This window comes from Falco rusticolus, chromosome 4 (genome assembly GCF_015220075.1).
Source record: "Falco rusticolus isolate bFalRus1 chromosome 4, bFalRus1.pri, whole genome shotgun sequence".
NCBI lineage: Eukaryota > Metazoa > Chordata > Aves > Falconiformes > Falconidae > Falco > Falco rusticolus.
This window is the reverse complement of record NC_051190.1, coordinates 66,578,728-66,605,978: the sequence shown is the minus strand read 5'-3', so window position 1 is coordinate 66,605,978 and position 27,251 is coordinate 66,578,728. Positions and strand designations below refer to the sequence as shown.

Sequence of the window (27,251 nt, the reverse complement as noted above, 5' to 3'; positions counted from 1 at the left end):
TTACAAAAGCAAAAGGTTCAAATAATAATAAAAAGTCCATTGATCTATGCAAAGAATATGTTTATGGCCTGAACATAATCTAGCTCCTACAGCTAACTGCCAAAAGCTGAGATGGATTTCCTCCCCATCAGCATTTGCTGCCCTTGCACCTGGACACCTGGCTGGGCAGAGCTTCTAACACAGTAACTTTAATGTTATCTAATGTCCTCCAGAATATCATTCACAGAATGAAGAAAAGGATTTTCTCAAATTTAACACAATCTGACAACAAAATATAGCTCCTTTAACTGCCCTTTGTCCTAGTTTGTTCTACAGCTATCCAAAGTAGAAATAATTGACAAATGTGTAAATTCAAATCACCTAAGCAAATGGTTAAATACAATGCTGCAACAAGTTATTCAGCTAAACTTGCTTTTGACACTTACTATGATTATTCCACCTCTTTAAGAATTAAATATAATGTGAGTTTGGTCACATGTGCCCCTTTTAAAAAAATTACATTTTAAAAGCACCATAGACATATAGAATTATTAATAGTATGCATAAAACTAAGTATGAAATTAAAAATAAATATTTTCATTTCGTAGAAGCTTCCATTATATATTTTTTATGTGGGTAGAAAGTGCTGTGGAACTCTGCTAAGTCTGGTTTGGACTCCAGAACTCTGGAGATCACTACATCCATCATAACCTCTAAATCCATCTTAATTCCTCTCTAAGAAAATATTTTCCTCTGTAAAAAACACATTTCATACTTAAATTTACTGCCGTAGCATTAATCAAACAGTAGCAAACACCTGTATATTCCCTGCCTTTGTTTTACTGTGGATTTAACTGATACCGATAAAAATAACTAATTCCCCTTGCCTTCTTCAACACATCACCACAAACACTGCTTCTAAAGCACTGTCACACTCCCTCTCCTCTCCCCCCTTCTCCCTCAGAAATATGCCAAATACACTGGGAAAGAAAATGCACTTCGTGGCAAGGGAAGTTACAATGGTTGTCTTATTCTATCCTCATTTATTCGTTTCGAAGTATCTTTGTTTTCCTTCAAATGAAAAACTGAAATACCTGCTGAGGGACTGTAAGGCATTTTTACAATATATTACTCTTGTATACAGTCCACGTACACGTTCTTGTACACAAAAGGGACTGAAAAGCTAAATTGTTTACTACTTCATACCACAATACGCGACCAAAAAGACCAATAAAGACACTCCTTGACACTTCAAACTCAGCGGTACCAAATTCCACAGCAGAACAGCATTCATATGTATTACAATCTCATTGCTTGTGATCTCAGAAGGAACTACCTCATGATCTGCATGGCTCTGGGAATCCCCTTTATTAATGCTTGCATCTCGGGCCCACCGTGGAGGTTTCCAGGTCCGCTCCTGTGATCCTCTGTTGTAGTAATAACAGCGTCCTGTCGTATCTTTATGGGTTTCCCATTCCCCATTTATTTGGACCGGAGCACTTGTAGGTAGTGGTGGAAGTGCAGACTGAGATATTTTCAGTTCTTGTAAATTAGCATAAACGGGTGAATCGGGCCTCCCTTGGCTTGGTGGAGTAGTTGGCTATTGAGAGAAGAAATGTATTGTTAAAGAGCAAATGCATTTTAGAATGCTCCCTTACAAATCAGAATATATTACAGCAGAAAACAAACCAACAGACTCCCTTTTTTGTTGTTAAATACAAAAGCACAAAGGACAGCCACAAGATGCTGGGGCGTGAAAATACTAGATTATTAACAATAAGGTAGATATCACAAGCTACAGTTATTTAACACTGAAACAATTTTCCAGCATTTCTCCAGATGACAGCTGATAATTATGCCTTACAGTGGATTTGAAATACACCAGAATCATCATCGAAAGAATTATACGCTTTTGCCTTGTTGAAAAACAGCTTTACAGTTCAAGTATCGGTCAGGAACCGTAAGTACTGTGATCTTGTTCAAGACCAAACGTAGCATTTCTGAGATGCACTTATGAGGCAAAGATGGCTCCCCAACCTTTCCCCCTCATGCTATACAGATGACTGTGAACATAAAGTGGCGCCTTTATCTTCTCAGCAAGATCTAAACAGACAATTCAATGGGAAAGATGAGTACAGTGTTGTGACTAAGAAACTCTGGAAAACACCTGGACAGTACACCTTTCCAAACAGATGCTAATATCACCTAAGTTTGTTCATATACACGCACACAAGTAGAAAAACAAATATCTAATGAAAACAAAACACTAATGAAAACTCCTCATTAATAAATAGTTTGCTAAATGAAGGTGAGCAGAAAGCATGGTTAAAAGTCTATGGCACTCACTGAAACCACGAGTACTTTCAAATATGCCACTAAAGTGTTTAGGAGAGAAACACACTTTGAGATGTTCCATTTTTGAAGGACAATAAAAGTATGCAAAGCACACCATGTAGAATATAACAGCATGTGTTTTCACAAGAGTTGTGATTATGAGATTGTGAAAGCAGTTTGTTATTAAACTAAATTCAATTCTTAAAGTACAAGAAAAGTATACAAAGCACACCATGAAGAATATAAGACGTGTTTTCATGAAAGCTATGATTATGTGACTGTGAAAGCAGTTTGTTATTAAACCAAATTGAATAGTTTCCTGGTAATGCACTGCCATCTCTGTACTTATGGGCACATTATTTAGGCACTCTAAAGGAAGGAACTATATAATTTATATCATCCCTTCCCCTTGCTTGGTTTTAATTCAGAAGCTTTGCTGCAGGCAAGTCCTTGTGCTTCTTGTCGCATCTTTCACAGAAAAAAAAATTACATATTGCATTACATAAAAGATCTTTTATAATATCCTTTTAAACATTAAAATCGTAAGCTGCTAATCTAGGCCACATCTAATCATAAATTATCACGGTTTGCTCAGGCGAGACAGCATACCATACCACACAATCAGATACAAACTGATTGCACCATAGCTAAAACCAAATATGGGCAATATCCATGATCAAAAGGGGAAACAGCTAGAGAGGAACTTAATGAGATTGAAACAAGTACAGACTTGTTTTGTGCACCTTCAAAAGAGAAAACACAGCTTACTAGATATAGCAAGTACAGTATATTCAAGGCAAACCACAAAGGGAGGGGAAAAAAAAAAACCTGCAGTGCTGACAAAATCAGAGCACCAAAACTAATTAGTATCCTCCTCTACCTAATTCAGAAGGAAAACAATAGGTTAAAAAAACTTGACAGTAAAAGACTTTTTCTACTATCCAAGTTTTCCCCTCCCCCTGTGGTTTTTTTTGTTGGGTTTTTTGTTTGTTTTGTTTGGGTGGGGTTTTGGGGGTTTGTTTGTTTGTATTTTGTTTGTAGAATGACTGCCTTCGGTAGAGTTGCTCTTGAGAGCACTAACAGCATGAAGAACACTACCATGAACAAAGCATCACCCCACCGTCTTCAGGGATTAACCTCGATTCCCTGGGTTGCTGGGAGAGTAACCTTGAGGTCTCCCCATTCAAAAGCACAGTTTCTGCATTTGTTACCCAACCAGCCTGAAGAGCTGCACTTCCCACGTAAACCGTCCTGCCATTAAGCCACCAGGTTTGTCATTTGAAGCAACAACATACACCTGCACCAGGGAATGCACAAACCTTCGGGTTCTTCCTCTATTTCAAGGAAGTGGCAAGTGCAGCACCATCGAGCACCCGGGCTGCCACGGCGGGAGGCCAGCAGCTTGCACAACACTCCCGTCCTCCTAAAACTGCTCTTCCACACAAGACAATAAAGCTTTGCCGTCTGGCCTGCATTTGCCAGTTGCTTTTTTTGTTTTAAATAAGACAATGAAGTGCCGTTATTAAAAGAAGACTTATGTTTAATAATTTATATTATTATTATATTATATAGAAAGCCCATGACACAGAATGCTTGATATAGTTTTTAGAAGATCTTCTTGAGCAACACATAGGAATATGGCTCTGAGTTTTCACACTGGTGTTTTCAATGGTTTCAGCATCATAACCAGAGCAACTCCAGAGACAACGTACTGCCACATAACTCAGGCAGCATGCTAGTTAAGTTTAAAACAGTAACGTGATATGAAAGCGTACGGAGTGGTTTTCTTCTGAATGCTTAGTACTTCCAAACTCAATATACTGATTTCTGGTTTTCAAGGGAAAGCCAGAACTCTTGTCCTGAACAACAGAGATGACCACTAACTGCCCTGCCAACCAAACCCTCAGCTACTTTCATTCCCTGTTTCTCTCCCGACAGATTTTTCAGGAAGAATTGCAAGATTTCTGGAAGGCCCCTCTAAGTTACTGCTTTCAGCTAAATGTAAAATTGCAAAGCCATCAGTCTAACTACAACACACAGCTTAGCTCATAAGTTTTTGAGGGATACAACCTTCTTACCAGGAACTACTTTAAATAACCACGTAGCATACAATAATACTTCCTCATACCTCAAGCCATGCAGTGAGGCGTGGTGGTGTGTCTACAATAATGCTCAGTTCAACAGCACCCAACTTATCAAGGTTGATTTTGAAGAATCTCTCATGTGTTGAAAAAAACAGCTTTTAGAAAGCCTAGTTTCCTGAAATTAATTTTAGTGTACTTTCTACACCCGTGTGGGCAGGAAGGTCGATCCTCTACACTCCAGCTTAGGAAGCAGAGTCCTGCCGAGTCAGGTCCCACTAGATGTCCCTGCAGAGCTCCCGTGCCCTGCACCCTCACCCTTTCATTTCAGACGACTTTTCTAAGTTCAAGACTGTTCTGCAAAAACCTTCACAGTTTCAATCCAAAAAAACATTAATTTAACTGTATTCCTTTAATTTCCCATACCCATTACCCAGATAGATAAAGCATTACCTAGATCAAAATAATTTCTGACCACTTTCATGGCTGCCTTCCCAAAACCAGATGTATACAGTTAAGGGAAACAAACATATGCTAAACACTATAAACAGCTCTGTATGTACATGAGAACTTCCAGATAGAACTTCACTGATGAGCTTCATTTTTGCACTGAATCTCCAAAAACTCATAAACATGGAATCAAATCTACCAAAAGACACAACTTGTCTTCTCGCTATCAGAATCACAAGAACATGTCCTTCAACATGTCCATGCACGCACAAAAATGCCTTATACTCAAAACATTTCAACATTCATTTGCTATTTGATATGGATTTCAGACTTTTTCATGTTGCTTTCTCCTGTTAAGAACAGTGAAGGACACTTGCTAGAAAAGTGATACAGAAAAGTAAGAAAGCAGAAATACCTCTGTGATGCTACAGCTTAAACGAAAATTGTACAGCCCGTTAAGCACCATGACAACTTTATGAATACAAGGACCTCTCCTTGAGTTCAGTAATGCTCTGCATTTTAATAGTTTAGAAATTTGCCATATTTAAGTGCAGTCTCGGAGAAGTCTGCTAGCACTAAATCCTTGCAAACTGATAAGAAAGAGTTTCATGCAGGCAGGACAAAGTTTCCAGGATCAACACACAACATTCTTCAAATAGGGACTGTATACGCAGCTTTTTCAGAACATAGTTTTTATACAGATACAGTAGGAAGTAGATACGTGCCTTTAAATAAAGCAACCGGTTAATCATTCATGAACGAACAGTCAACATTCTCAACAAAAGCAGCAGATAGCTATCAGGCCTCTGAGCACTTGAACTCGGTGCAATGAAAAGCAAACTTGCTATATTTCACAAGGTGGTTGTTTTTTTTACCAAAATGCGTACCAGCTTCTCAGAGGATAGCTTGAATTTTAATGTTACCTTATACAAATGGCTTTTTTCAGATGGCAATATTTGTTTAAGTATTATTTAAGAAGGAGAAAAAAAAAAAAAAAAAAAAAGGTTCAGTGCACTCCAACAGGGTAAGACTGCAGTTCCGGGAGACACAAGGACTACAGATCTCTTCCCTACCCACCACCTAAAAATGTTTTTTGTTTATTTTCATGCAACGAGAACACACTTCATCCAGGATGCCAGCAATTAAAAGACAAAGTTTCCTTGAAACTGACAATTACCTTCTTCCTTTTACAGCGCTTAAATCCAAGACAAAAAACTCTAGAACAACTGCTTTAAGAATGACTGCACTGCGAGCCTGCAAAACATGACCTACCACATATGATTTTCCCTCCTTTACAAATATATTATTTTAGTTGTTGTGCCTCAGTTTGCAGATTTTCTTAGTGTTATAAACTTGAAATTAAAAGCTTTTGTTTCAGTAGCAGCAGATTCCTGAAACGAGCTGCTAAAAATGAAGAAAAAAAAAAAAAAAAAAGAAAAGAAAATATTAAAGAAAGGAAAAGCAAATCTTAACACATTTTATGAAGTTACAAGCAACAGGTTGTCCACGCTCATGTGAAAGAACAGCATTACACTGAAGGAAAACGAGGGAATACTGGCTCTTTGCAGCAGCAAGATGAAGAAAGAACAGGCACATCCCACAGCATCCCGAGACAGGGAACGAAGGATGCCAGTTCCCTCAACAACCGAGCTTCTTGCCAAGGAATTGCCACTGTCCTTTTAGGAAGGCCTGGAACTTCAATACCAGCTTTATTCAACAGAAATGATATAAAAGAAATCTCAAAACCCCCACAGTTTCATTTTCACGAAGTGACAGCTTCAACTGGAATAATTAGCTCATCTCCTCCTTCCTCTTTCTGCTCATGGTTTATGTTTTCACAAACACATTCCAGACCCTACTTTCTTTCTAACATATTCAGGCACACTTAAACTGTAATACCCAAAAATCCACAAGGGAGATTTTTCAGCAAGTACTCTATTACCTCAGAGATGAAGATAGCAAACTAATTTAACAAGTCAAATTGAAATGGGAACCTAAACAATTTTTATGCACTAACCACCTTCAACCTTAACTAGATAATTCACGCTAAGGAACACATAAAAAGGTGACAATAAATATTATAAGCCAGTTAATAGCTGACTATAAATTTCAGACAAGCTATAGTTGTACAAATACTTAACTACATTTAAGTTCTCATGTTCAGTTGACTTGTCATTATTAAATGATAAGAAAGATGTATGACATTGCAAAGTAATGAAGAATTAACATCATCCTATAAAAATCATTCAAATGTATTTGCCTAATAAAGGTCATTCAACAGATGTTTGAAATGTCTCATTTAAATATCAAGCAGGTATGCTCAAAGTAATTTTTTTAAATGGCTAACCAATAACTTCCCATTAGACTGAAAGCAGTAAAATAAAGCATCTGATTTACTTTTGCTAATTTTATCTTTTGGTGCATTATGCATTCTATTTACACTGAATTACAGGCTGAGCTATTACCTTCTCCTTTTCCTGGATATATTAAAAAGAATTTTATGTTAATATAAATACATCTACTAATATTTTGTTTTATGAAACAGTCTTAGTACATGGGATATTGTGTTCTGCCAGAATGTGCTTGTGTTATTTCAGCCGTTTAAATTCCCTTCTGCTTTAGTTCACCCACAACACACCAAAAAAAAGAAACAAAACTCAAAGTTGCCAAAAATATAAATCTTTATCTGTTGATATTGTAATGCTTTATCAATTCAAAAAATAAAAATCTAGATACATAGCAAGAAGCCTCTAAAACAAAATGCAATCCCTTTTCTCAGTAGCCCAAAAGAAGTGACAAGTTATTTACATACTCATCAAGGTAGTGATTCATCAAATTGCACTGCAAGAATCCTGCAGCACAGAAAGCCTACAGGTGGCTGCTGCTGTCACATCCACAAGCACTCACCAACAGAAGTGGAAAGCGCCTGCACCAGGAGGGCTCTCTGGGGTGCGGTGGCCTGCTACAAATGGGAGCAGCTGGCTGTATCTCCAAGTACCAGCAACAACGCTCCTAGATCATTCATCATAAGCGACAGATCAAATAAAATTGATAGAAAACTGTTTTTTCCTGTACACTATACAAACTTCCCGTTCACATTTTTTAGTGCTCATGACCATCTTGGTGAGCAAAATTATTACATACTAACTTAGGAGGTTTATACTAATAAAAGAAAGTATATAATCGATCAAAGGATTGAAACAGTGATGTCAAATATTTTAAAAAATGGAAATAAGATCTTACAACGGGATCCTTTGTAACACATGCACAAAGATGACAGTGTTTACCGTACTTGTACTTTGCCACTTGCACAATCTAGCTTCTCCCTTTCATAAAAAAGCTTTTGTCCAAAGATATAGACAAAGCTGCTTTTCCTATAGTCGAAAATTTAAATACCATATGAAACACTTTACTTCATACATGCTTACACTGCGAGCTTACTCCAACTAGGAAGGAGCAGCCAAATTTAACAATGTTGAAAAGTCAGTCAGTAAATTGCCTTCACTCCTTTTTTACCCTGCTCACTATATAAAACACTGACACTTTCAACAGACATAATGTAGTATCTACTACTTATTTCAGAAATTTAGCCAGCATCTTGAACAACCTGGACATGCCACGCAGTAGTAGGTTTGCACATTTATTTTTCCTCCACCTTTACAGAAGTTGTATCAATTCCAATAATTCTAGTACAAACACCTATTCTGTGTTTCAGTTTAACTGCTGTCATTTCTTGCCTGCTGGGGAACACACAGTACACATCTGAATGCAGATTTGTGAAGAATAAAGCTGTTTGGTATCATTTGTGATGTGTCTCAAGGATTATTTCCCATAAAAACTTAGACAGTACTCTAAGAAAACACCAGAAAAACCTAGCTTGCTTTCTCCAGTGGAAAACTGTCCTGTAAGGGACAATATCACAAGAGCACAAGGTCTTTTAGAAGTGTTACAGCAGAATAATTTCTTATGAGTTTCAGGAGTGCTGAAGAGCCCTCACTTAACATGCCATTTACTGTTTTAACTGATTTAATGTATAACTGTACATTTCATTTGTCTCAGAGGTCAAGGTATTCTTTAAGACAGATTATTAACACCTTCATGGAGCACTTCTATGTTATTTATTCTATGTATGTTTATTCTATGAAATATAATTGGTGGGGTAGAATGGTCTTATTTGAATTCATAATAGCTTGAAAGTCAAGAAAAAGTTTCCATCAGCTTAAACTGAAGCTTCAAACTGAAGAGCAATTTTCTTCTACACTTTACATTTTCAAAAGTAACAATCCCATTGCATTTAAATGTACTTTTGAGGGTCCAGTGCTTACACTGTAAACCTGGGTACCCATGGAAAGTACAGATGGGAAAAGTAAACATCACCTCTTATAAGATTTCCAAGTTACTCAAAAGTTGCTGAAGTTGTATTACGCGGCAAGCTCAAAAGCCTAAGAGATTGCCTGAGTACCATTTGATCAAACAGAATGAAATCTAACTGCCACCATGCAAGTTACCAAAACTCCATGACTCAGTAGAAAAAAAAAATTTAACATCCTACTATTTGAAAGGGAAGGAAAAAGCCAGAGCCATTAACAATTTAAAAGTTAGATATGTATATATTAATGCCTCACTTTCCATATACTAAGGTTTTTCTAAAAAAAAAAAAAAAAAAAAAAAAAAGAGAGAGAGAAGAGAGAGAAAAGAACAATTTGCAAGAAAAAGTTCTAAACCACAGCAGTCATCAAATCTGTCAGAAAGGGCATTTAATGCCAAACACTTGACAAGAAAATGCAGAACTCCCACACAATTTACAGCTGTTGTCCTTTTACTCTGCTGTAAAAGCAGATTTCACTTGTGTGAAACTCTGCTTCGCTAAATGTTGCTTGAGGCAGCAAATTCTGCAAGCATTTGTTATGCTAGTATTTCTCTGTTAGGTGTTACTGTAATTTCAAAATTTCTTCAGTTTATGAACTACAACACTTAAAAGTTTTTAATAACATGCAGCTGCAGAGCATCGCCAGTATTCAAACAGTATGAACAATGCTAATTTATCAGCACGCTTAGTGGTAGACTACAAATATGTTATGTGACTAAATTAAGGCAGCAAACCCCAGTAAATACTAACTGGCCTAGGAAGCAACCATGGCATAGTATGAAATCCCATTCTCTTGCCTTACTAATACATTAACAAGAGTATATTCTGTCATGCAACGAGTAGGCTCTATCCTTTTGTGAACACACAGGCAGCTGCTATCCTCCACATCTGCTTCTCAGAGCTTTCCCCAAGTTTATTATGTGCAACTACTATTCCCAAGGTACTGCGCTACTCATGTGCCTCAAATCTCCGGTGGGCAGTTTCCTTGATTAGAATGTCCCACTTGGGAATAAACAGGCAATCCCTTCAGAAAACCACTAGTATGGCTATTTACATTAACTTTCATAAACATCGTATTAAAAACCTGAGAAACAAGTTTCAATACTGCCCAATTTATAAACTGAGAGCAACATCTGGAAAGTATGTTCTAAGGATCTTGACTGACTACACATTTTCAAAACATACGATTTCAAGAACCACATTTTACACACTATCGTGATAGCTCTATACCTCTACAAGCCAAAAATCAAATTAAAAACCAAGTCTAGAAAAATTGTAACTAAACCTGTTCATCAAGTAATTTATTCATACTCTAAGATAAAACCCACCTAGGTTAGGGAAATAATAACAGTTAGATCCTGAGATTCCTAAGCCTGTACATGCAAAGTCCTGATAATTTCTTAATTTCATGCAAAGTTTTCAACAGCTATCCTTTTTAAGACATAAGAATATCTACTATTTAAAAAAAAAAAAAATTTTGCGCTCTTTTTACTTTTGGAAAAAAATGCTTTGCTCATCTTGGCAGAAAGGGAAGCTAAGAGAAAAGTAATTTGCTGTTTTAAGTAAGTCAGTTACCCTAAATCCCCACGCACACAAACACAGAATTATCTTTGTGCAGAAAGGCAGAAGCCGCACTGACACTTCTCCTTATACCAAAAGGTTCAGCAAATGCTTTTGCTAATCCAGTTCATGTCACCGCATTAATAAAGCACACACAGTTCAAAGGACTCAGTCAACTCAATGTTTAGAAAACAAGAAAAAACCACAAATTAATTTATTTCAGAAAATAAAATATTATTGATACAGTTTTAAGATATACCTATGATGGTCTACTGGCCACCCACTACCACTAAGTGCACACCCATCTCCCTTCCCCTCTGCCCCTGTGATGCTGATATGCATCAAACAGATGGAAGAAAACTGGAATGACAGTAAATTAACTCTATACAGACTTTAAAAAACAGAGAACAAACAAACATAAAAACATATTTAGACTCTTAAGGTGTTTGCAGGTCACTGCACGGTCAGTCAGACATGCTTTTGAAGTGTCTGACTAACTTAGGAGACAGAAGAGCAGGACCTTCTCTTTCAGAATCTGTTAGTTCTCAAGGAGATTTAGCTGCACCATTAAACCCCAAAGGTGGCTAGGAGAAGGAATTCTCATAAAACATCCAAACTAGAATCAGTTATAGAGACAATAATGAATAGTTGTCCATTTCTGCCAGGGGTTGGGGGACACACGACAAGAACCAAACCCTGGCTCAATTTAAGAAAAAGTCACTTACGTATGGAGAAAAGCAAGGTGTAAGGAATGAAACCTTGCATCAGCCTGATTAGGAAAATAGAAATTTCCTTGGAGGTTTAAGTGCAGATTAGTCAGCAACTTTCAATAGCACTTTGGGTATTCTTCCTTCTGTCCCTATGCAGTGAGGAAGAACCATGCTGGGGTTCTCTATTTTTATTACTCTCACGAGGTTTTGTATAGCTTCACAGATTTGTAACCCTCATCCTGAAAGGCAGCACATTAACATCTGAAGTTAGAAACAAACGGAGCAAGTTATTAAAAATGTACAGTAAAAAGCTGTTTTGTTGTACCAGTACGCACAACTGAAATGTTGGGCTTAAGCCCTTTTTTTTTACCTAAGGAAAATCAGCAGCCTATAAGAATGAGCAATATAGTACCATAGTGACTGGAACATTAAAGAACATACCTGAAGCAGAAGAGGTCTCATACTAAAAGAAAGTCGTACCTCTAGTTCCTTAGACAAATAACAACGAAGATTTTTAAGCTGAATAAGGACAGCTCATCCTGTCACCTCAGAGTACATAACATAGTAGTAGAATGAATGGTAAGAGTGAAGAAAGAAATATAATTTTGCTTACTAGCTTGGATTGAAAAAAATTGACCTTTGAAGAAAGTGGTTTGTTAGTATTTTGAGAAAAACTACTTTAACATAAAACACATGCAATACTTTTATATAAACTATGTAAAACCAAATATTTCCCTCGCAGCCATCCAAGCCCCTCCAGCCACAGGAAGAAGGGGTATCGTACTGATGGCTGATTCACCTACAAGAAAACTTGATGATAAACTTCACTCATTATGACTATTTCAGGACACAGGCAAACCAAGGTTAAACGCAAAATAAAACCACATTAAGGAACTTGGCTGTTGCATAGACTAGGGTGAGTTGCCCACTTAACCAGTGAGGCACTCACCAGTTCTGGCAGTGCTGAAGGTCTTGGCCTGTCTGCACGGACAAAACACAAGAAAGCGCCTATCACTCTGCATCTAATGTATTACCTTACAGAATCAGAAAAAGGGATGCTTTTCCCAAAGCTGTCATCAAACGAGATGGAATGGAAAGTGTACTGAGGCAAAGGACTAATATATAGTAGTCCAGCATAGCTAAGACTGTATCTGTCAATTTTTATTTTGCTCTTCTTTAAGAAAGATAGGAACAGTACATTGTTCACTGCACTTATAGTCACTTTCTGCAAAATTAGAAAACATTACTAATAGTAATTTTTAGTAGAAAAACCTGGGTCAGGTATGGTGGGAATATCTTAATCAATTGAAACAAGACGCTATATTCTCCTCCTTTGCAAACCTCCAGGGTATAATAATACTTACAGTAAGTTACAACCCAGAAGAGTTATAAAACATTCAGAAACATACCAGTAAGGAAAAGCGAGATTTTTCCCATTCAAACAAACAAAAAAACCACCCAAACACTCACCAACCGCCCCCACTCCCCTCAAAAAAAAAAAGAGGGGGGGAGGGGGGGGGGAAGGGAAAAAACCCACCACCCAAAAAAACCCCAACGTACCAAAAACCTGAAATGGATAAAGCAAGAAGTTTCCACCAGATCTAGTCAAGCTTCTGATTTCAGACATTCCCACATACCCAAGAGATGAGTTTTGGAGAATCAAGCTTCTCCCAGTTTCAGAAAAATAAGGACATGCCCCCATTCACGCTGTTACATCAACGCCAGAGTGGCTCCTGTCCTGTTCACCGAGCTGGTTAACCCAAAAAAGTTAGTAAGATGCCAAACAAACCAGACAGAAAAATACATACAATGCTATATTTCATGGGATTAATACATAGACTTTTCAGAGCAGGTAAGTTCAACAACAGACAAATCCACTTCTGTGTTCAAAGACAATCATAAAAGGAGTGAAATAATCTCTGTATTAAAAAGCTTTCCAGCACAGAATTTAAGTCACCCGAAGCAGTATTCTGAAACATGCCAGACAAATGGAAAACACTTGTGCTTCAATTATTTTTCCTTCACTATGAATTTTCACTTCACAGCTCTCAGAAGTGAGGCTGGTAAATCAACTCCCAGGTACAATTTGCAAAAAAACCCCAAAAACAAACAGAAAAAAGCCAACTAAAAAAAACCAACAAACACCTAAAACATTACCAGTTAGATGGCAAACATCACATGTTTAATGAAGGGCAGTTTTACCCAGACCTGTGGCCATTTCCCCCTGGTTTGCTTTCACAGCTGCAATGCTGACAGGAACTTCAGGTCACTTGTCTTCCCTGAGAAGTTGCAAATAAGCAAATGATGAAACATGCTGCATTTTGTAATATAAAACAGACGTCTTGCAAACTAAGTGAACTGGGCTTTCGGGCTTTTGCTTGGCATTTTTAAGCTTCTGAGTAGCTGCAGCGCAATCTAAACTTCAATATTTATCTGTTGAAAAGCAGCTAGTTGTAATAGCTGTAGTTCAATAGTTCAAATATAATTTCAATGTGGCCATTAGGATAAAAAGAAATCTGTGGATTGTATGGTAAAGTAATTGAGCACAAAAGCTATGCACAAAATAGCATCAGTGCATACAGCCTATAGTACGTCATCGTAGCTTAAATAAAAGAACTGGTGAAGGGACTAAGGCAGTGTCCCATGGTCTAGAAACTTACTTTTTTAAGAAGAAAACTGTATGCCAGAATATTCAAAGATTAATAATGAATCGGTTCCTCAACAACGGACTAAGCCTATCCCCAAAAGCTCAGCACAGCCATCTACCTTCAAAAGCCAAAACTAAATCTGAGTATCTTCCAACAATCTTCCTTAAACAGAACTTAAAAGTTTCATACAGAAAATTACTGTGTGATGTTCACTGGTATGTGTTACAAAAGAGGCATCAGAACAGGTTCTTATGATTCCTTATATCCTACATGAGCTACCAAGCAATTCAAGTTAAAATTAGATAAGTTAAAATTAAATTAAAATAAATCAAACCTTAACATTCAACGAAAAATTACAACAAGGGGAAAAAAACATATACGAAACACTGAAAGTACCTCCACTGCCAGGCTAGTATGACTGCTGTTGAATAGGTAGCCATCTGGATTAGTGGTCGAGCACTGTAAGAATCAAGAGGTTATGGGCCCACTCGATAGAAAAGCTACCCAATTTTAAATAAGAAAGAATCAGCATCTCATCAACCTTTCAGTAATCAAATTTAAAAATGTCATTTTTCTGATTCCTCAGATCTAGTTAATAGGAAGCATCTCCACTTTAGCACTTCCAACTGGTACTTTGCACTGGTACAAAAACTGAAACAAGGGAAGGTTAAACAGCACAGCACGTCAGCTAAATTCCCTATAACATAACATAGTTCAGGACATTTTTTTTTTATTTTTTTTTTTTTTTAAGAACTCATTTTAGGGAGGTATACAGAGGTGCAGCATTTTCAGATTGGACTGGTAATTAACATGGTCAACAGAAATATTTCCTCTGTTTAACTTTTTCTACAAGTTTCAGTATAAATCAGAGTATGAAGTCACTATAATTATGCCTGACTGTGGTATCTGAGTTCTTTAGTAACTTCAAAAAGAAAACAACATAGCCTGCCACCTAACATTTGACATCCTAAAGCAAAATTTCTCACTTAAGGCTTGCGACTACCTGTTCAACATAAAATGCTGTTTGCTGTAAAAGGAGATGAGTAAGTAACAAGACACACACACACAAAACTTTATATTCCAGCTTTCTGTGCTGATTTCATTCCTTCAGATAAGTACCAACAGCTAATCCTAACCAAATGTCAACAGCAATCCCCCTGCTTGTTTGCAGGTCCTTCTCAGACAAAGTTTTCATAGGGTGAAAGACCTCTTATGAAGAGCTGAAACCAAGAGGCACAGCCTGCTAGAAAGGAGGGCTCAAGTATTTTGGTATTTCAAGTACTGGCTCCATCTCCAAACGCCTGCTGTCACAGTTAGATCAATCCAGACCAGGTCTGCTAAAGATGCACTAATGATAAAGGTGGCATCTGGTGTTCCCACGTATGGTAGTACATTCAAACTAGAGACATTCTGACTATGAGCTACGCTGCTGGATTAAGACTGTAAAGGCCTCTCCCAAAGTCTGGCTCCAGCAGTGAGATAAGACTCTCAGATATAAGAGAGAAATGAAGGAATACAGCTGTAAGGGAACTAGACCCTGCAATAAAAAGAGGAAGCCGTGTTCTTCACCACATCCCTGCTCACCACACAAACCGCCCGTGCAGTCTGTCCAGTACCAAGGTGGGAGGTGGGGAAGCACAGTGACCCTTCCCACTTCTTCCATGATTATAAGGCAAATTCACAAATTATTAATTGTGGTAAAACTGTTGTAATTGAATTGGCTTTCTGCCATGCAACACCATTCTTCACTGCTGACAGCTAAACATGGAAATCAAACCAAACCATAGATATCAGAGAACCATGCTGATTTATCAGTGAAATGAGTAAGTTAAACTGCCATTAAAAAAATAAAAATGAACACTGCCTCTAAAGCAAAAGGCAGAGAAGAAAAAGTCAGATACCTGGCATTAGCCCTGTCTGAAGCTTACAGCTGACGGTCGAGTGAGAGGCCACACTAATGCCCTGCGCACTGCATACCCCAGATTACAAAGCCTGTCCTAAAATACTGGGAGTGGAGGGTCATTTAAAATAAATTTTAAAAATCTCACAAGAGTTGGTTGTTTGGTTTTGTCTGGTTTTTTGACTGAAGATTTACAAAGTCTTGTGACAAATATAGAACTTTGACAAAATTAAGACAGTACATTAAGATGGACTAATTATACAACAAAATGCTTTTGTTGTCAGGAATCTATTTTATGTTACACAGCAGAATTTAAAATTATATGAAAAGCTGTCATGTAAGAAAACTTTCATTAGGAAAGGACACAAATTGGTTACCAGCGCTTAGTGCACAGGAATGCATTTATGGTACTTTTGTTATACAGTGTGAGGGAGTTTAGAAAATGCTGTCAAACTTCATTAAGAGCAATGGTACACTACTTAAAAACTAGTAAAACATCCCAGGCTTTTTTGACTATCCTATGCAATAAAGCAAGCCTATTAGAAGTACGTTATAGCTGAGACGGCAAGAATTTGCTAATAGTTTCATGCTGATTAAGCAACATGCAGTAAGTGGTGCCCTGCCACTCATGGCAAACATGGCCCTCCCCCACGCTGCTGAATTATAATTCCGTGCTCAGCATTCAGCGGATCAGCTGGAGCCACCAGCCTTTAGAGAACATTCTCATTGAAACTACAAGTATAATAAAAGTATTGCAGCACTATCTGCCAAGCTGTTGAAAAAAAATAAAATGCTTTTAAGGACATGTATGCATTAAAAATCTCTGCTAAAGTATATAGCAAAGCTCAGCACGTAAAGCTGTTCTTGAAAGCTGACAGACAGCAGCCTGTTCAGCTGCAGAAAACACTGGGTGAATGGAAACTGAACTTTCTGGGAGCCTCCAAGAAAACTAACATAATAGGGTAAAGGGCATGTTATTTTTCTACTACAGTAATCAGTAAATGATGCACCTTTAGAGGTCTGTTCTGTTTCTTTGATGCTTTAGCTAAAGCAGAGCATCACAAACAAGCGGCATTTAAAGCATTACTATTTCTGGAAAAACACTTAATTTGCCATGAATAAAGCAGGCAGAAAAATAAGTGTGTTTAAAATTACTGTATACAAAACAACTTTGCCATTGATTTTGATGCTGTCTTCTGGAGACTCTTTCCACCGAGCTTGTATAAAAAGGTGTATTATGGCAACTTCAGGCTATGTAGGAGCTCCAGGTTCCAGGTCCCACAAAGGTCTATAAAGTAACAGTGTTAAAAGCTGATCAACCCGCTACCCAGAGAGGTTTCTGCAACACCACTGTCAATAAATAGAGCTTATTCTGCTTGATGACTGTTAAGAGTCTGCTGTTCAGTCACATCTAGTACAACAGCTATTTTAAAAATACAAAGCTTATTGGGAAATTTTAAATACCTGAATAAGCTTTAGGCTAACATTACTCCCAGTGCTTTTGTCTTCACAAGAGCAGCAATTGAGTAAACAGGTTGATTAGCTATATCTTCTAAACAATTAGCTATATCTTCTAAACAATCTTCTAAACACTTACTGGAAGTATTAATAGCTGTGCTTTTTAGATTGCCATTGAAATGGAGGATTAGAGGAGGGCACACAATCTCGCATGTGGACAGTACAGCAATCATAACAAAACCTACCAGGGAGCCTCAAGGAGGAACTCATTCAAGTGACGGGAAGATGTTAAACTGCTAAACTCTGCTAAGAACACTCATGCATACTTCACATTTTAGCATACAGAATCATGTATATTGATTGAGCAGAAGCTGAAGTTTTATGCCATCTTTCATCAAGGCAGTATGAAGGACGTTATTCTCAGACCAACTCCAAAACACAGCACTGTACCAGCTACCAAGAGGAAAATTAATTCTACCCCTGCCAAAACATACTGGCATACCACAACAAAATGGATCTGGTAGCAGCAAGAAGTTAAAATATCAATTAAAAAAAAAAAAGTCACTCTTGTCATAAAACATGCCGTTATTGAGATGCTTAGCAAAATAAGTTAATATTAAAAAGATCCCCCAACTTGAAAAGGATTTGGAACAAGAAGATGGTTTATAAGGTTTTGACAGCTTGTTTCCATAGGCTTCTTTCTGCACATAAACCTTCCCTCAAGCATCACTGAAATTTACAAATGATACAGAAGTCATTTTCACACACTATTCATCATTTTTCACATACATAAACATAATTTCAACTAATAAGTAACCTTTTAAATGGTTAAAAGTAGATGTCAAGCTCCCACTTTTCCATTTAGCTTATTATTAAAATAGAGTATCTAGAATGTCCTTATTTTAACATCATTTCATTTCATTTTCACCTGGCAGGTTTCAACCAACACTGAACAGATTAGACATCCCTGTCTTTAAAAACCACCCGTCCCTGTACTGGATTATCCTTTACTAAATCTGCATTCAGATCCAGTATCCTCTCACATGTTTACTGTGTAACACTGAATATAATTAGTGGGTTCCACGACAGACAGCAAGATTTTGCACAAGGTGCAAGACACAGTCACTGTACAACAACTTAGAGCACAGACTGCAATTTAATTTTCAAATGAGCCTCTGGTATTTTAGGAGACTGCATTCCTTTGACATCCTTACTGTCTCCCAGTACGTTGGAATAGGACATTCACCAGCCTGCACGAAGCAAACAAACCTTAAGGCAAAAAGCAAAAGAGGGGAAAAACTGTTTGGCATTAAAATGAGTATTTCTTGGTTTTCCAACACTTTAGATGTGTTTTGTGCTTAAAATCCTGCTGACCAGGAAAAATACTTCTGATTTTGGAACTTACGGAAATGAAGTTCAGAGCTCCACTGGAAAAGCATTTTAAAATTAAATTCCTATTACAAGCTGGGCTTTTAACAGGACCAGAAGCTGCCTGTTTACGTATTGTCACCTCCAGTATACATACCTACCCAGCTGTTTGGTTTCCATGTTAAAGTTTCCAAATAAACCGTAAGAAATCCCACATTTATTAGCATCCATCATTTATATTGGAGGGGAGAGAGATACGAAGTATTAAGACAAAATACCACAACTCCTCCTAAGTTCAGAAGATGCTGCCTCCACAATATACATGCTCGAGCACACTATCCGAACTTTGAAGTTTTGTTAGGGCTGCTTGAACCCCCTCAAAGTCATGTATTTTAATGACTTAAAACAAAAAGTATCTAATATTACATCATGTATAGTATTTTTTTCTGGCAATGAAGAATAAAGTAGAAAGTCGAGTCTCAGGCAGACAAGACATACACACAACAGTTTAAGTCAAGACACTGGTTTAAAATGATACCTTAGAAGTTATAATAGGATGAAAAAAGAAAGTGTTAGTAGTTGGCATATTTATGTAAGAGTTATTTCATTTGAACAAAATAGGAGTTGTTTCTTTAGTAGCTGTTTAAGACCACACAAAAAAACCCCTGTAATTATGCCACAGTGCTTCCAAGATACTTTTTTAATTCTCAACTTTCAACTGAGCTAGAATAGGCTACAATCACTTTAATTTTAACATCATGATTCTGTTGTGCACGAGTGTACCATCGGATATTTTTTAGAAATACATCCAACCCACTGTGCCTAACTTCATGAAGCTATGAGATTTAAAATCACTTCTGACGGTTTTTTTTTCATGCTAAAGGCAAGTACACAATTGTACTGTTAAAGACCATCTCAAAATCCCACAGATACTCAGTGATAGACTACATGTACTGCTTACACCAGAACTAAGCAAAGCAATGAAATTCTCATGGAAATCTCAACCAGGTTGCATCTTTTTTCCCCCCCTACAACTAAAAATAAGACATATTTGTCCTTTGACTGTGTTTCTTAGTCTGTTTTTATCTACTTGCAGACAGTTTGTTGGCACCCAGTTCCAGGGCAGAAAGCATGAAACACTCGGCCATGCATTTCTGCACTCTTTCTTCCCCTTTATTTTCCTTACACTAGCAAGAATTTTTTTCATTTTTAAGAACAGCTATTTCTGCAATTCAGTGTCCGAGTAAGTAAGTATACTTTTGTCACTTTAACATCTGTCTTAATGTTGAAACACAACATTAAGTCCGCAACTATCACTTAGATAAAATTAGACGTTAAACCAGTGATTTTTTTTTCAGATGACAGTTAAGAAAATATAAAAAGATTTATTATTTCTGAAATTTTATTTACTTTGCAACAATTCTGAGACTGCACTCAAGCCCAGATCTAATCATACCAATGTCAACACAGAAGCCTGGTCCTCAGTGCTCAAATCACAGTTTAACACAATATATGGTGAAGCAAAGCAGCAGTTTCTGGACAGACAGTAAAGAGGAACTGCAAGAAGATGAAGTGGAAGAAGGATAAGCATAGAACTCCTCAGATCAGCTAAGGACATGGTATTTAAATACAGCCCTTCAAGCCACAGTAAAAAACTTTCCTCAGAAAATCAACTGCAAAGAAAAAAATTGTCAGTGTAACATCTTCTTTCCCCACAATGCGCGCTCTATGTTTTTTTAATAAACAGCATGCCAATGACAAGTTGCAGCTAGAAAGCACTCTGGCTTACAGCCTTCACGAATTCTGTATGGGGTATCATCACACCGTAAAGTTCGGACAAAATATGCTGAGGCTTTATATCTTTACAAAACAAGAAAATGAGAATAGAAGAGTTTAGAGAGATATTTTAGCAAAGCACTTGGGATTTTTTTCTTTTTCTATAAAAGACACACACACTCACACAAAAAAAAAAAATATCCAAGTACAAGCACATACTCAAGTTTTGCTCAACTGATGGTTACAATAGCAACTTATGAAGGAGAAAAAAGCAAAATGGGATGCAATACAGTTTTTACACATACAGGTAGCCAAAGAGTAAACAAACTTAAAGAAAAATTTAAGCCTTGGTGCATCACAACCCACAGCTTGCTATAGGAACAACAGCTCTCATACTTGGGAAGAGAAGGAACTGAGACAGACCTCTCCTCGTGAGAAAGCATGGAATAATAATAAGAAAAAAATATATATATGAAGTTTTACTTCCCTCACCGTAAACGTCCTCTCTTCTCAGGCACTCACATGAAGAACAGCACCCATCAGATTGGCAAAGGCAAGAGGAAATAAGCAAAACTGAAGACTGTAGCTTGTTTCTGCGAAGGCTGCAGTGGATAACAGATTAGGATCTGCCACAGACACAGAGCGAGCAGCTGAGCTCAGTCAGTGAATGAGCAACAACTAAAGAGTCAGAAGGACAACGCTGCATGACAGCTGGGCCACCTGCAGGGCCACCGGCAGGGCCACTCTGCCTCTTCCCTCAGAGCTCAGGCTCCAGCTCCCCGCCTAAAGCAAGGCAGCCACAGAGCCTGGCTGTGAAAAGCATGCCTGGGAGGATGCAAGGAGATCCTCTGGCACAGCTTGTGGGCATGAGCATTAAGGAATAACACAATTACGGTATGAAAATTACAGAGCCTTACGGCAGCATGAAGATGCCACTAAAAGTTGAGTGCAGCACCTGGGAGGAGGATAAACACAAAGGCACAGCCAGGACAAATGGACTTATTTGGAGGACTGGAAAAAAAAGGAGGGGGACACAGTACGGGACAATATTGATGAGTACATCTCATGAAGTTTTTGAAAGTTTAGAGTTGGTAGCTGTACTACAAGGTGCAAATCAAGATCAAAGTGCTATCAAGAAACAGAACAGTGGCCCCTGATTTTTTATATCTTTACATATATAGGATATGTGTATATACATACAGGTGACTATGTATGTGCATGCACCTAAAGCACAAGGCAGTTGCACGTGACAGCCATCTATTAGCTCTTTGCATTGGATGCAGATAACCAGGAATTGATACAGATAGCGCAACCATGTTGACAGATCATCAGGGGCAGGAGGGTATTACCGTTACTCAGTTTCAACAGGGAAAGCAGTCAAATCGAAGTCGCTCAAGAACCTTGTATTTAGTGTTGGAACACTTTACTACAGGATAAAGCTTCTTCTAAATACTTAAGGAACAAATAATGGTTATGTGCAACACGGTATAAAGTTTTTGTTGTAGCATAAATCATTTCTAAACAATATCCTGACAATCTATCAAGCTGTCTAGAAAAAATGCATATACACTATTAGATATGTTGAACAACCAGATGAAAGTCCAGAAAGTTAACATTATTATTATTTTTATTTTTATCAGACATAGTATTTTACTAGAACATTGCTTTACATTAGCACATTTGTTGCAGCAGTCTCATCACATCGATGACACTAAAAAGGCAGTGTGTCCTCCGATCCACCAAATTTGCAGACTTTGCCCTAGGCTACTTACGACTATTCAAGCTGCAATAAAGGAGTATGTATGGGCTACTGGCATACCGCTCAAGACAGCGCCACTCCATCTCAGTGCTGTACTGGCAGTAAGTATTTATAGAGCCGTGTGTAGAGCAGAAAAGTGATTCAACTGAACTATAATCAATGAAAGCAAGAGAAAGATGGCCACTGAATACAGTAGATACCACCAGAAAACATATGTGAAGCTCTGCTCTCCAGCACTGCACTTAAACAGAACACAGGGGAACAACTTAACTGAACCAGATGATCCAATGATCATCCAGAAACCCCAGGCAAACCATTAAAAAAGGGAACAATTAGAACTATGTTAGTTAAATTCATAAAGTAATATATCATTTCAGATTTAAGATAGGAGCTAGTAAGTTCTAATCATGAGTTCGATCAGTAACAGAGTTGAAGCCAAATAAAGTAACATCAAAATCCAACATAAGCAATAATCTCAATTCATTCAGACAGCTCCTCAACTTCCAGCTTTCATTTACAGAAGTGTTTTATCAGACAGAGAACTACAATTAATTGAAATACAGCCTCCAAACACCTCTGCTAGTCTTCAGAGCACCATTGTACACAAACTCTAAGTCTCTATCGAAAGAGTTTACAAAAGAAAACACAGGACAAGCAGATAAAAACTGTTGAAAGAAGAGAAAAAATACAAAAATTAAGGCTGCTTTACTTCTCAACATTCTCTCAGCCATTTCAGTATCAATAATTACCGTACCAACTTAAAAATCAGGAGTCCTCTGTATGCAGCACTAAACAGGCACCCACTAGCATGTAAGGTTTTTGCAAAGCCTTCACACATGAACTATTCTGTGTCTCCGTTCACAGTTTTCACCTCTTCTACACTATTTTCAGCACTATTATCTCCTTTAAAAGATGGGAGAGACCATCAACTGCACACTATTTAAAACACAGAAATACCATGAAGTTAGAGTTCTACATTTTTTTTTTCTCCGTTTCCTACTACTGACATCCCCTATGTTTGTTTGATTGCTTCTTTGCATTAACTTAGCACTTTCATAAAACAATATACTAAAAAGTTAGTGTCTTTCCCAAGAACTAGCTCAGAAGCCATATTAAAATAGAATAAATTAATTTGTATTTGTATTTGTAAGTGTAATCTAATCCTATGCTGCCCAATTACTCACCATCACAAAGAAAAATCTTCAATTCTTACTATCCTGAAAGACTGTTTTGTCCAATAGCGTTGTCCTTTAGCATTAGAACAAACTCCACATAAGGGCAAAACTCGTTTCTCTCTATCGCTTTTAAATCAAGCATAACTGGCAAGGCACGTCAGAGAAATATCAGCTGTTTGGGTACTAGATACGCATAGATTTTACTTTCCTTTTTTTAAGCACAAATGATTACTATTCCAGAGAGAGCTGCCTAAAAAAAAAAAAGAAAAGAAAAAAAAAAAAAAGAAAAAAAGTGTTCTGCATTTTATTCTACCGAGTCATACGTTCCCTACCGTTTTGTCACACTGCTGTGAAACAAACGATACTTTCTTTAGAATTCTATGAAATAACAGCACATTTATTCCATAGGCAAGCACTGCAATATTAGCCAACTGCCTAGATAGTAACTAGGTAGAGGCATTCCAAAAGCAGTTTTTTATATTCAGAGTTAAGTGCAAGAACAAGATATGATCAAATACTCTCAAACAAAGCAATTTAAGTTTGTTCTGTGTCTGGAGGTTCCCAACTTAAAACTGACAGAAGCACTGCCAAGTGAGAACACGCAAGTCCCTGGTATCTCCAGCTACTTTCAGTTAAGGCAGCAGTCAGACAAAACACCCCTTCCTTGTCCTAGGGCTGCTTTTCTGTTGAAGCATTTACTCCACCATCCATAAGGTTCTGTTGTCATCCCTGCTGAGGGTGGTATTTTGAACTACTTCAAAAGAAAATGCAGGTGAGACAGCTGGCACCAAAACTCATATTGCACACTAGAAATTACACTTATCTAGATGAAGAAAAAAAAAAAAGGAAAAAAAAGAAAAAAATCAATTCCATGTTATGATTTATTCCTTAAGCACTGCAGCTTGAGATTCATTTGAGCTAGCAAGCAGTTCTATCAGGATGAAAGGCACAAGTTTATTAATGAAGTTGATGCCTTGGAAGTTCCACTTTATCATTTTCTGCATGAAATTAAGGTAAGTAGGGGTGAAAAATCATAAGATGGTATTGGCAAATGCAGAATTTTAAGAGTGTTCTAGATGTTTGTTTCAATTCTGAAAGCACAAAATGAAACTGCATGTACCAAGTAAGTAGTCCTGTAGTGTACTCAGCTAAGCATTCAAACACCAGTATTAGAACAAGCCAGTCAACTAAAACTAACTTGTCTCCCACATTATGGTTTTTTGACAGTTGCCTTACATAAATTACACTTGTGTTTGTTGTGGCTTTTTTATTTTTCCAAAGGTCAATCTGATTTGCAGCAGGGATGTTCAGAGGAGCATATAGGCTGCAGGCAGTGTTAGTGGGACACAGTGCCCTCTCATTCTAGGGCACTTACATCCAGAATTACTCGGACCAAGAGGGACAACTATCTGCTAGCTGACTTACATATTAAAAATACTGAGACAGGGCTCATCACAAACAGCATCACTGTGAAGTCAAACTATCCAGACTTGCTGTCACTGGGAAAAGGGGGGGAAAAAGACAAAAAAAAAAAACACCAAAAAAACCAAACAACAAAACCCCACCAAACAACAAAAAAACCAACCCACATCACAAAATAAAAAAAAAAAAAAAAAAAACAAAAACAGGAAAAGTACTTCTTAAAGGTTCTAAACAGACAATACTGAGCTAGTGATGTAACTTAGAAAACACTTCAAGCTGTTCACAAAGTTCTAGCAGCAGTTACTGAAATTAAAAAAAAGAATTTGTTTTCATGTTTTACAAAATTCCTTAAATATATAAATATAAAGCTTTTAGTTTCCTGCCATTCAAAGTTATTCTTCATCTCATAATGGGCACATTTCCACATCTACGATCATTAGAATAAAAACATTTATTTTAAGGAGTTGAGATTAAAAAGATGGTACTTAAAACATATTTCAAAATATACATGCCACCATTAATCTGCAAACATGCTTGATTTCTTTAAGAAACATGCGCCTGCATATAATGTGCTTCCCTCCTACTGTCAAATTATTTATTCCTTGGAAAAATGAATTCAATAAAAAAATAGAAGCAAATGAATTCTCAGCCCCACAAAACCAGTAACAGCGATTTATTTTAGAGGTTTAATGTTTGACCAACAAAGTCTAACACTAATGCCACCAGTTTTTCAACTAAGTGACAAAGTCAAGAATGCTAAGATCTACAGAAGACGTCTCACATCTTCTAGAAGAAATACACAAAATTTTGTTTTCTCAATTTAAAAAAAAGTTACAACAATCCTACAGAAACTGCAGAGGTAAGACAAAAAGATCTCTTTGCAAGATCTTTACTGCTCAGAATAATCAAAGCAAAACAGCTATCCTAGTGATAATCCCCTTTAGTGCTTCACAGTTTATGCAATAGTCAATTACTAAAGAGGATGAAAGACAGAACTATCTTTGCAAATAGGTCACTGTCTATATTTATAATGATTAAAACCAGCCTGCTGCTAAAAGTAACTTTTAATAAGCATAGAAATTAACATTAAGACAGTGCACATATTTTACTCGTAAATATATTCCAGTCTCCTATGACAGAAGGGGAAGTAACACTCATCAGAAAGTTACTTCATGTAGGTTATGCATTAGCATTACTGAAAGCAGATTTTAATTTTTGCCTGTAACTTTATTCCAAAGTATCATCGTTAAAGATAACACCATTCTTGAAATGATATCTGAACTTACCCAACTCTCCCCCTGTCTCCACCCCTTTCCTCTCTAAAGTCTGTTAGCAGATTTTTACCTGCAAACACTGCCCAAAGCTCCTTTTCAAGAACACTTTTAACAACTTCAACTCTTCTTTCTTGTTCAGGCATGCCTAAACACAATTTTTTTCTTCAGCAAAACTACTCAGGGTTCTACTGCACACTACTGGGACCTCCCATCTGCTGCTTTCAAGTATTGTCCATTTTCTTCTGCTATAGAATTCTCCTCTTCCAAAATTTTCCTTTCCCCCCCCCCCATCTCTGGCCTCTGAGGAGTATTTTCTGCCCTCCCCGTGGGATCACAACATCACAACTGATACCTTTTTCCTAAAATTTTACTGACTTTTACTGATTCTCACAGCTTCAAGTGCCACCACCGCATCAGTGACTCTTACACCCAGCTATGCACTCCTGAACCATTTCACTCAATTCCAATTCTACCTGCAGTTACTGTCTCCACCAGAGATTTAAATCCGTTTAAATTGGAGCTTGTTTGCCCTCAAGCCTTACTTCCTCTAATTACCTCCAGCCTTCCTACAGTTCAAGTCCATAAACTAACATCTGATCCTTACAATGCCTTATGCACCGGAATTGCACCCAATAGTTGGAATTTCTTTGCATAAAGTGTCAAGAATATTTACTACCCAGTCCTGGTCTTCTTGACCAGATCATTTGCTTACATCTTCATTAGCAAATTCTTCTGCTCATACTGTTGCCCCTCTATCCGTCATTTCACATAATAGTTCAACTGCTAAAAAAAAAAAAAAAAAAAATCCTTCCTTTACGCAGTACTTTGGAGACTCTGGATCTTCCAGTATTTCCACAGCCAGCAAGCCTATGAGCTAAGACTGTATAGCTGCAGAACCTGCACTTCATTACTGGAAAGGAGAAGGAGGATAACCTTCAGAGAATAATGTAGCCACCTCTTATTAACAGAAACATTCCTCTGCATCTCG

General features: G+C 37.4%; 1 protein-coding gene across 9 annotated transcripts in view; it reads right to left on the bottom strand.

The window, feature by feature from the left end:
• ARHGAP12 (Rho GTPase activating protein 12) overlaps positions 1 to 27,251 on the bottom strand; it is a 78,150-nt gene that overhangs the window by 41,453 nt on the left and 9,446 nt on the right. For 8 of the 9 annotated variants that reach the window (XM_037384658.1, XM_037384653.1, XM_037384654.1 and 5 more), the window contains exon 3: positions 1,316 to 1,579. The exons of the other annotated variant lie outside the window; for it this stretch is intronic. In XM_037384658.1, the coding sequence (XP_037240555.1) occupies positions 1,316 to 1,579 (264 nt within the window). The remainder of the gene's footprint in view (positions 1 to 1,315; positions 1,580 to 27,251) is intronic. 9 annotated transcript variants of the gene reach the window in all.